The sequence below is a fragment of the Sminthopsis crassicaudata genome, chromosome 1, assembly GCF_048593235.1.
Source record: "Sminthopsis crassicaudata isolate SCR6 chromosome 1, ASM4859323v1, whole genome shotgun sequence".
NCBI lineage: Eukaryota > Metazoa > Chordata > Mammalia > Dasyuromorphia > Dasyuridae > Sminthopsis > Sminthopsis crassicaudata.
In genome coordinates, this window is record NC_133617.1 from 48875953 (window position 1) to 48886683 (window position 10731).

The 10731-nt window shown below is 42.9% G+C and overlaps 1 protein-coding gene across 4 annotated transcripts in view; it reads right to left on the bottom strand.

Annotated features, from left to right (window-relative positions):
- The window catches only part of PTBP1 (polypyrimidine tract binding protein 1), a 30220-nt gene extending 22847 nt beyond the window's left edge, over positions 1–7373 (bottom strand). For 2 of the 4 annotated variants that reach the window (XM_074301871.1, XM_074301862.1), the window contains exons 1-2: positions 7254–7373; positions 3408–3438 (exon numbers count right to left, since the gene is read on the bottom strand). In XM_074301871.1, coding sequence (XP_074157972.1) covers positions 3408–3438; positions 7254–7261 — 39 coding nt within the window. In that variant the 5' untranslated portion in view covers positions 7262–7373. The remainder of the gene's footprint in view (positions 1–3407; positions 3439–7253) is intronic. The other 2 variants (XM_074301881.1, XM_074301891.1) reach the window with 2 other exon arrangements.
- Between the last annotated feature and the right edge of the window lie 3358 nt (positions 7374–10731).

A 10731-nucleotide genomic window follows, 5' to 3' on the forward strand; every position in this document is an offset into this window, starting at 1 on the left:
CATAGGAATCAATTGATCTAAATTAGTAGAAAAGCTTTTGAATTTCCCAACCTGCTCTAATTGTAATGCACAAAGGTAATTCTTAATGTTTGACTCAGAATGAGTAGGAAACTCAGAAGTTATATTGGGCAGCATAGTGGCAAATTTAACTTCCATTTTTGAAAATATACTCATAGTCAATAGCTTGCTTCCTGCAACTACAATTCAATACTCTAGAGGGCAGGGAAGTATCAAGCAAAAATAAATGTACAGTAATAACTTCTGCACGGGACAGTTCAACTTAAATTCTCTTCCAAGCCAAGCATATCCAGCTTCTTCAACCTTAATGTCTCACTCTCCAAACTAATAGTTTTTGCACAAAAACATGACTAAAATGAGCAATATTATAATAAGCCTTGATGCATTAAAGCAGCATAAAACTCAAAATGAGTTGTTTTTTTGCCTGACCTGTTACGTTGCTTACTAAATCTTGCAATTTGCTTGCTTTGCTGTTTAAGAGACCAACTTCCTTGGTCTGTATTTAATATAAATTTAAAACCAAATGGAATTTATATTGATCTCATTGAAATTTCATTGCATGAAATTCTACTGTTCTTTCTGGAGGCAGCCATCATTGCCCAGATGAGCAAATGCTGAACAAAACCAGACCAAGATGGCCCATGAGGCCTTCTCCCAGAAGTCCTTCCAGATCAAAAATGATCCATTCTCCAAATATTCAAAGCAGGCCACAACTCACATTTTGCCCCCAAGAATAATCATCTACTAACCAAAAAGGTTAAAACTAGGTTGTTCTAACAATTCTTTTTTGGTTAGCCTATAGCCTTCTTGATAGGAATCAATGACCGCCCTTCTGGGACCCTCTCCTATTATTCCATTTTTCATTTAGCAACTGAACATAAAGTAACCTCAGGGGTTATGAATAGTTTCACTAAGGTCCAGTGAGTGATTTAATTGAGGAAATCACATTAATCTTCACATTAATTATAAATATATAAGTCAAAAAGAACCCCCTATAAGCAGAGGTATAGATATCATAATGCTATAATAATATCAACACCACTTTCAAAGGTTATCACAGAAAGTTACTCACCTACTGTATCCATTGTACTCATCAATGCACTAGAATAGAATCCAGGTGTCTGTTGTCCAAACACTCATTTTTCTTTTCACTCTACCAAATGTCTACAATTTGTGTTAGGCCTTTCAGGGCCACCCATAAATATTCAAATCTGATTAATTGCTAAACCCCTTTCTAAAATAATATTCTAGGCCTGTCCATCTAAATGCAAATTTCTCAATCTCAGACCAAGTGCAACCTTCCAGAGAATTTTTACCTTGGCTTTTTTTTAATCATGTACCTTTTTTGTGATCCAAAGTATCTGTTACCATGGCTAGCATTTATCTGGCCAAATTTCAGGAAAATAGTGCTAACTCACTTAATTTCTTTTCATAGAAGTTTTTTACTCCCTCAAATCAGTAAGACAACGCTTCTCTCCAAAGTATTACATTTAACAAATGAGCTCAATTTATGTCTTGCCAAGTGTTGTTCTGCTAGTTAGAATAATTGAGACTTGTTCCTTTACAAAAAACACTAGAGGCCAGGTCACTATAACCACCTAGAGTTTAATTAAGGACAAAGCAGTAGCTTAATCCCAGTCCAAACAGCAGCCTTTTAAAAACTATTACAGCACCCCACTTAAAGATTTCAGTGAATATAATTTATTTCTCCCACACTCGAAGGGAATTTTGCATTTTCAAATAAGCACTAAGTGTAAATTGACTATTGATTGCATTATCAATATATACACATACAGGAACAACAGAAACATGGGGCTGGGTATCTGTAGAATGCTTTCTTAATAAACTTCTTTAGAACTCAAGACATCCTTTCAACTAAAGGCCTAAAGCCTAAAATAAGCTGCTTCAGCATAGTGAAAGTAGATAAATCACAAATGGATCAAACAGCTCAGCAACTGGTAAATTCCCTTATGATTAAAGTTCTAAGAGTGGCCAAACTTATAGCCTATTATAAGGCTAGATGAATTTCTGAAGACATTTCTAAATTTGATTGGACAAAATTTATGACATTAAGCTTTTCTTTCATGTGATTTTAAAAGAACACCTTTAAAATATATTCTGTATCCCAGGAACATATATTCTGAAATCCCAGGAACGAAACAAGCAGAAAATTACACCTCAATTCTGTTTGGGGGTGGGCTTTAATTACATTTGGCACTGGACAACAATGAATAACTGATTGTCCTTCATTCCAGTAAAATCATCACAATAGAGCTCCCTTGTTTTTAGCTTCTTTTACTCAATTACATGGAAGAGTTGGGAAGGGGCAAGAGTCCTTTCTTTTGCTAGCTCAAACAGGATTACTTGAACAGATTGCCAACCTGTAAAAGAATTCGCCTTCCTTAACATTCATTCCTCAACATGGAACTGTGGAGTAAGAAACTGGTAAATAATTCTCCTTGTTATTTAAGTGAAAAATTGTTATTTAGTTCAGAACTAGCACCTCTTAACAATTTATAAAATTCCTGTTGAGGAACTTATTAAAATGCTGGAGTCAGTTTTGAAAATATGACAGTTTCTCCCCCACATTAAAATTTTCTTCTGACACCAACTTGAAAATTCTCCACAATATAACACAAAACAAATCACACCTAAAACTTGAGAGCTTTAGGGCAATCTAGTATACCAAGCTATTCTAACTAATCCAGGAGAAAATAAAAGCCCAGAAGTGGCTTTTAAAACCCACTAAGTGGCAAGAACCCAAGGACCTTTTATTAATAAGTAAACTTTTTCACTATTGCCTCTACTACTAATGGCAACATTTTTCAGGCAAAAATCAAGAATGAAATATAAGTGTAATAGGCTAAGGAGTTACTCATTTTTAAAGAGACTGAAAGGTTTCTTAACCTTTATGGTTAAGAAAAATGTTAAGCATTTATATAGTGCTTACAGATAAAGGAGTTTCCTGTCAGCACTCTGAATGAGGAAATCTTCTCCAGAGACTGAAGGATAAAAGTTGCAGCATTTACACTTAAAAGGAAAAAGTTAAGAATTTCAAAGGAGTAAAGATAATACAACATACAGCCATTAAATTGTAGGACATCTAATTCAGCCCAACAAAATAACATTCCAATATGTAGTACTTATTCTGTGCTCAGGTGAGTGCTCGTTTTTGAAATTAAAAGATTCTGGCTTAAATTCCTAATTTCCCAGATTCAAATTGCTGAAGAGCAGGAACACTACTTTAGGACTAAAAAATAAAACAAGAGATCTATCTAAACAATGGAGAAGTAGATAAGAGTTCTCAATCTTTTCAATTGAAGGCTAATACTAAACTAGATCAGATGCTCAGCAAGTGTAACAGAGAGAAAAGTGAGAAAAGTGCCTACCTTTGTACCAACTGTTATATCTGGGACAATGCTGTAGGAAAAAAAGAAAGAAAAGGATAAAAAGGTTAGATAGGTTTGCCACAATCATCAGCATAGTCACAGCAGTAAGGAAAAAAAAGCTAGTCAAAGTAAACAGTTGTCTCCACAAGGAGCAAAGAAGAACTTATACAAGAGCATAAAATGTATCATAGATTGTTAGGAAGGGGAAACCCAAGAATCAAAAACTAAAGGAAATCCGAACACCCCACCTAATACAGACTTGCACCTTTCTTTTTTGTAAGGGTCAAAGTAAGATAAGTACCCAAGCACAGTAAAGAAGTATAACCACCAGAACTTGGTTGAAAGAAAGGGCAGGCAAAGGTCATAGTTCAACCAACCACCATTTGATCTAAAAGTAGTAGGTATATATATAGGTCTTTATCCAAATTAAAATTGACTTAATGCACCCAGAATGCTATCTAACATATCACCAAGACTTCTCTTCACAAACTTTGTAAAGGTCATTACATTTTTTTAATAGAAGAGGAAACTGAGGCATAAAAGCTAAATAATTTGCCAAAAAGTCAAAGTTGGTTGGAACTAAGGATTTCAACCAGATGCCCTTAGCACTACCTCCATGGAGTATATGTTGGCCACTTGATCACTTCCCTTCAACAGCAGAAATTATATAGAGAATGTGAGAAGGGAGATAGCAACACGCATCTGTTATTTCTGTTAGGAAGTGACCGGCACATACACAAAATGTTAATATAAAAAAGTGACTAAGCTTAAGTTTTTTCTCCAACATTAAAAGTTTAGTAAGATTTGTCTTCATATTAAACCTTATTGGATCCATTCATCTGAAAAAATTGCGAACAGGGCCCCCCTGATAACAAAATACGCCCCAAAAAATTGTATTTCTGTTTTTCTAACATTAAACTAAGCACACTTAGCACTTTCTGCTATAATAAAAAGGTTAAGGAAGGTCCTGCCATAAAGAGTTCATTTTCTTTTCAAAAGAACTATTAGTGGGGAAGTAGCCCTAGAAAAACCAAAGTATGAGAAGCATCAAATTTCCTGAGCACTGGAAGTTATCAGTGCCATTTTTTTCAGCTTCCTGTTCCTCAGGAGGGCCTCAGACACAGGAAATGTTTTATATAAAGTAGCTTTTATAGAAAATATTCCAATTGTTTCAACAGGAAGAAATTTCAAACTTATCCCCCACCCCAACTGCTGTCTTTGGATTCCTGTTAACAAACCACAGAATACAGTATATGTCAAAACATAAACAAAGATGATGCTTCCGTATATTATCAAAAATTAAGTCACATTAATTTTCCTGTAACATTTAGGCATAAAAAAAAGGACCCTCCAAAATATCCACTTTTCCATTTTTACTCCAGGAAATTTTTTATGCTAACCCCACAGAATATTCTCAAAGGGCAGCTTACTTAACACATTTCCCAAAAACAAAGCACTTTTATGCATACCCAAAGTAACAGTAACTGTTAAAATGACGTTCAAAACTAAGTGAGGAAAAAGTTTTAAATAGATCAAAAATAAAGTTTTCAAAGTTAGATATCCAATATGGATCCATAAGAGTGAGGGTTATGTGGCGTCACCCAAGGATTCACAATCATAGCAAGTATACAAGACCAAAAAAAGCAAATTATACATATCTTTTTCTTCCAAATATTTCATAAAGGATTCTTTTAAGTTAAATTTCAGAGTAGCAGTTAATTGATGTTACTTGCCAGACTTAGTCTGGCTAAAGTGTAACAAAAACTTTTAAGCAACTCAAACTGGCTGAGCTCCAGACCCACACAAGCTATCCTGTATAATAGCAGAAGAGCCAAAAACACTTTAGATGAACAGATAATGATTATCCACCCAAAATTTCTTTTGTGATCAGTCTTTTTAACTAACAAAAAAAGTTTCAAAAGTTTTTTTTTAAAGAATGCAACATTTTTTATTTTTTCCATCAGATTTTAACGTTGGGGAAAACACTAAATCTGGTTGATTTAAGAAATGTATTTAAAATATCACTGTCTCCCACAACACAAGAGATTGCATTATTATCACTTGTTTATGTTAGGTTTATTCAAGTCTCTGGAAATACTACACTGGCTACATAAACACGGGAATTCTTTTATCTAGTACAGTTCCAGCTCAGAGTAATATTTTCCTTCCAAAAGATATGACATGACAATCAACCTCTTAAAGACCTTGTAAAGTTGAGTTCATAGTTACTTCTATGAAGCTGAAGCTGGTTTCCTTTCCCTCTCCCCACCCCCACTCCCCCCCAAAAAATTTAGAAGGGGCAAAAGATATTTAAATATATTTTTTTAAAGAGTATAGAAAGAGCCCTTCGATGTCTTAAGGAAGCAGTCTAGTTTTGCCTCTGGATAGCCTCGACCTGAGTGACCTTAGGGAAGTCACTCAACTCTCCGGGCTTCGGATTTCCTCCTTCAGGAAAAGCCGCGGAGAACCAGTTCATGAAATTCAATCCAATGTCTAGCCAAGGGCTTTCTCGGCGATACCAGATTACTTGCTTTTACTCTGAACAAGTTGCAGAGAAGAGAGAGTGAGGAAGTTTTCTGGGCTAAGGAACTTGGGACATTCTAGCCCAAGCCTTCCATTTACAGCTGTGGAAAAACAGCTTGCGAGCCCAACATTTCCTTAGTGGCAAAATTGTCTCGAATCTCTTTGCAAATCTGTAAAAATAACTCTTCTTACCAAGAATGAGATAAATGTGAATAAGCTACTATTTTGGTTGTAAAACGTGGCTCACGAAAGATTAAGCCGCAAAGCTGCACGAATGGAGACATTCCAACAAGTCACCCCTCGAATTCATTTGGAATTTTGCTAAATTTCAAAAATGTGATTATTCGGATGGAAGGGAACGAGCTGGGTACGCAGAGCCTGGGCCTCCCCTTGAGGGAGGAAGAGCTGAGAAGGTACCCAAGCACAAAGGTCGCGGGGTCTCCTCGGCCTCCCCCGGGTCAAAGTGGAGGAACTTCCTCCTCCCTGCCTCAGTTTCCTCCTGGGGAAAATGGGGACTGTAAAGGGGAACGTCGGTAGCCCCACCCTGGGGCTCCAGGAGCGGGTGGTCCAAGTCAAGGCCCTGAGGCCCAGTTTAAGCTAGCAACTTGCTCGCCCCGCCCCGGTCCGGGGCCGACTCCTTCCGGGCGGGGTAGGTCGCCCCCAGCCCCACCCGGCCGGGCCCGGGGGAGCCGAGGCCTCCACCCCGGAAAGGCCCACGCCGGGCGGGTGGGGGCGGGGAAGGCCAGAGTCCAGGGGCGGGAAGGCGGGAGGGGCCCAGAGCGCGGGAGGAGGGCGGGAAAGGCCACGGTGAGACACGAGGAGGCAGCCACCGCGTGGGGCCGCGAAAAGGGGCGCCAAGAGCCCGCAGCCGGAAGAGAGGGAGAGGGATGCGCGCGCAAGGGGGGGGGGGGGTATCAAGAACTTCTTTTTTAAAAAATCTATGAAAATGAGACTCCAGGAGAGGGAAAACAAGACACCCGCAGTGAAGCCCGGGCTCGCGCCGGCCGCCACACCACGCACGCGCGCTCGTGCTCCCGAAGGGGGAGGGGAACCGTTTGTCCCCCAACCCCGAAAAGCGCGAGGCGTCCCGCGCCCCTCTCATACACATGCCCACCTCCCCAGGGTCACAGCACCGGTCCCAACCTCTGGCGGCACCCGGCCCGCCTCAGAAGCGTGACTAGGAGCGGCCATGAGGAGTTAGCAGAGGAGGCCCCCGCGGCGCTGCCTGCGGGTCGGGCGGCTGAGGGAACGGAGCGCCCGACGAAAGCCAAGACCGCGGCAGCAGTAGACAGGAGTATTCTGGGGGCAGAAAATAGGGCTTACCCGTCCATGGCACACGAGGAGACCCGAAGGGAACGGAGTGGAGGCGCCGGAATAGCAGGAACCGACTCAACGGCTCCGTGTTATAGACTCACAAAATGGCGGAGACGCCCCGACCACGTCCCCCGCGCGCCCTGCCCATTGGCTCCCACTGAGGGGAGGGGGCGGGGCGAGGCTTGCAGTCCCCCGCCAGGGTTACCAATTCGTCCATATGTCTCCAGGAGGGTGGGACCAAAAGAAAACCGAGAGAATGATTAGACCAGATGCCTGCCTGTCAACTCCCAAAGTGGAAACAGCCTGTAGGAATGAAAAAAAAACCACCCACGTGACCGACCATGAGCCACTGAACGGCCATCTTGAGTGTGGTTTTGTGGGTTAACGGTAGCCATCTTGAGAGTGGGTACGTGGCGGCTCAGAGAGCGGGAAGCGTGGATCCCGTTAGGGCGGCCATCTTGTCTAGGGGCAGGAAGCTCAAAGTTCCCCATCTTGGGTGCTAAGAAAGCTATCCTCGTGTTTGATCCGTGCAGGGGCCATGTTATGTGTGGGCAAGGGATCCCTAGGTGGCCATCATCGTTGTGGGAAAACAGTTCCGAAAGAATTTTGGACTCTTATCAGTCCCCTCCCTATGTTACAGAGTTAGAAAAATTGCTTCCTTGGGCTCACAGTCTGGAGGCCATTAATTTGTAAGACACGGGTTAAAAGCTGGCCAGAGGAAAAGGGATGAGGCGAAGCGAGACACGTGTGGGCCCTGCTCTTGCCCGGGGTTACTGAGGCGGAGGCCTGGGGCTGGAGCGCCCTTACAACCCAGAAAGTCCGGCCTGGGAGGGCCCTTAGGGCGGGGCCGTAACTGTAACGGATATTTACATGATGCTTTAATATTGCAAAGCACTTTACATTGAAAACAATCCCATATGTCATCCCTGACAGCCAAGCCTGCGAGCTCTGCGTTACCCTCTGATATGGTCACCTTCTAGTGAACCGGCTCCTTCTTACTTGTACTGTGGCATTAGCCTAAGGGTGGGCCTGCCTGCTCAGAGCTCCTACAAATGCATTGACTGAGAGGTAAAATACTATGCCCATTGTACAGATTAAGAAGCTGAGGCTCAAAGCGGTTCTGTGATTTGTCCGTGTTTGTGTGTGTGTACACGTCACAGTGCCTAGGGAAGCCCTGAAACCCAGACCTGGCACAGGTTCGACGTTCTTCCCGCTAGCCAGCCAGGCTTCCTCTCGGAGAGCCGTGGAAAGTCAGAGGTGGGACGAGAGACCACCTCGTCCATCGTTTCATAGAGGAAGCAGCAGCAGAGGAGAGCCTGCATCCAGGGCGCTGGTCCTGGCGGCTCCTCTCCCACCTCGTTATCGCGGCTCCGGCCCCAGAGAAGGGCTTTTCACGGGGCTCCAGCAGACAAGGGTTTTGTTCTGCCATTGATGTTCGACAAAGTCCGTGGGTCTGAGTGTGGTGTATTCCCCTGCAAAATGAGGGCCTCTGAGTAAAGGAGCTTATTCCTACGTTTTAGATACAAATGTGACTTCCAGCCTCTCGCCTCCCCAGACAGGGGGTTTGAAGCCCGTTACCTGAGTCTCTGCTCTTCGGAGTGGAGATAAAAGTGTCCAATTCCCTTTTATAAACTATTTATGCTCGATGATATCTCTGGCGCCCCTGGGGTCTTTCAGTCCATATGTTAACTGTGCAGTAGAAACAAGCAGGCAGGCCTGACTGGCCCATCTCCAGTTTCCTCCCGACCCGTTTTGGGTCCTGCTCCTTTAGGGATTGTTTCCCCCGAAGCTCCGCAGGCCCCTCCCTTCCTGCAGCTCCCTCCAGGGCGGCCCACGTACCGGGTATGTCGTTGGCATCTCTGCCCACATTTCTGGGTTGGTATCAAAAATCTTCCTTTTAATAAATGTTGCGAAATTATTCAAAGACATTTTGAGGGGGGAAATCGATGCCTGCCTGAGGAGCTGGTGAGGAAGGTAACTATTTGATGGAGAGAGCAAAGTCCCAGGAATGTGAGCGGGCTCCAATCTGTGCTTATTTAATCTCTCTGATGTCAGTTTCTTCATCTGTAAAATGGGAGAGGGAGGAAGAGATGGTCTTGATGCTCTCTGACCCCAGTGACAAAAGTGACTAGCCTAGCCTCAGACTCCTCTCGGGGGAAGAGGGGAGAAGGGATGCTCCCAGGGCCAGTGTTCATCTGGAGCTCCGACAAGGACTCTTACCTTTCCTGCAAAGAGCCCCCTTCTGAAGGCGGCTCTGCCACCTCTGTCTCCTCCAGCATCTTTCTCCCTGGGTCCTGCATCCTCGACTGACCCAGTATCTCAAATGTCAAAGTAAACACTGTCACAGCATCATTGTGATACTTTAACTCTTCGGATGCAGAAGACAGAACTTCATGAAGGATAAGGGTCCTCCTACAGTAGTAAAGAGTGCTGCACTTGCCATCCTGACACTCTCAAAGCCCTTGATCCCAGACCTGAAAATAGTGGGAAAAAGGGGGAAGGAGAGGGCATGTCTCCATGGCAGGCGACTTCCACCATGCATCCTGCCTTGATAACTCCCCTTGATCCTGAGGGGGGGCGTCTGAGACAGGATCAGAAACCATTTTTTCCTTCCTCTGATGTAGGGCAGTGTGTTCTTCTTGTTCATTTTCCCTATGTTGGATTTTAATTATTTGTGCCTGTGTTTTGAGGAATCCAGACCATACCAAACTGCGAAAAACTTTCAAGATGGTGAAAGGAAACCACTCTAGTTAGGGACTCTTGTCAGGAGACATTGTGGGGTATTGGAGGGAACAAGGGAGACGGAGGCCTGGTTTCTATCCTCTCTCAGAGAACGGTCTGCCTTTGTGATTGTTAAACTCCATGATCTGATTCTCAGAGTCCTTATTTTTTGCTAAGGCAGTTGGGATTAAATTAATTTGACTTGCTCAGGGTCCCACAGCCAGGAAGTGTTAAGTGTGTGAGGCCAGATTTGAGCTCAGGTCTTGACTTCAGGGCTGGTGCTCTAACCACTGCACCACCTAGCTTTTGGTGATCAAATGAGATGTAAAGAGACATACATAGTACACATATGTATATGAATGCATGTGTGTGCACATATTGTATTGCAAGCATGTCAAATGGGTAGGTATTTTATGTACTATGTGTGTATATAATTTTAAAAATCAGATTGTGATTTCATCAGCACAATAGCTTCAGCAAGAAAATCCTTAACCAATGAGAATACTGCACCTTCTCTTAGAAGTCTTAGAAAGTTGCCTGGAGCAGAATTTTAAGCTCAAATAGAAAGAGGGCCACCTAACCATAAGGAGCTCTGAGGGCCATATGTTAACTTGATAATCCACACGCCTTTACAGATTTTTTAAAAATTATATCAACACATAAAAATGAGAGAGGAATACATTTTACTCTAGTTCACACAGCACTCAGGAGGGTGAGAGGAGCTGTGTGTGACACCTCCAGTGCAGAATTTAAGGGATTTGTCCAA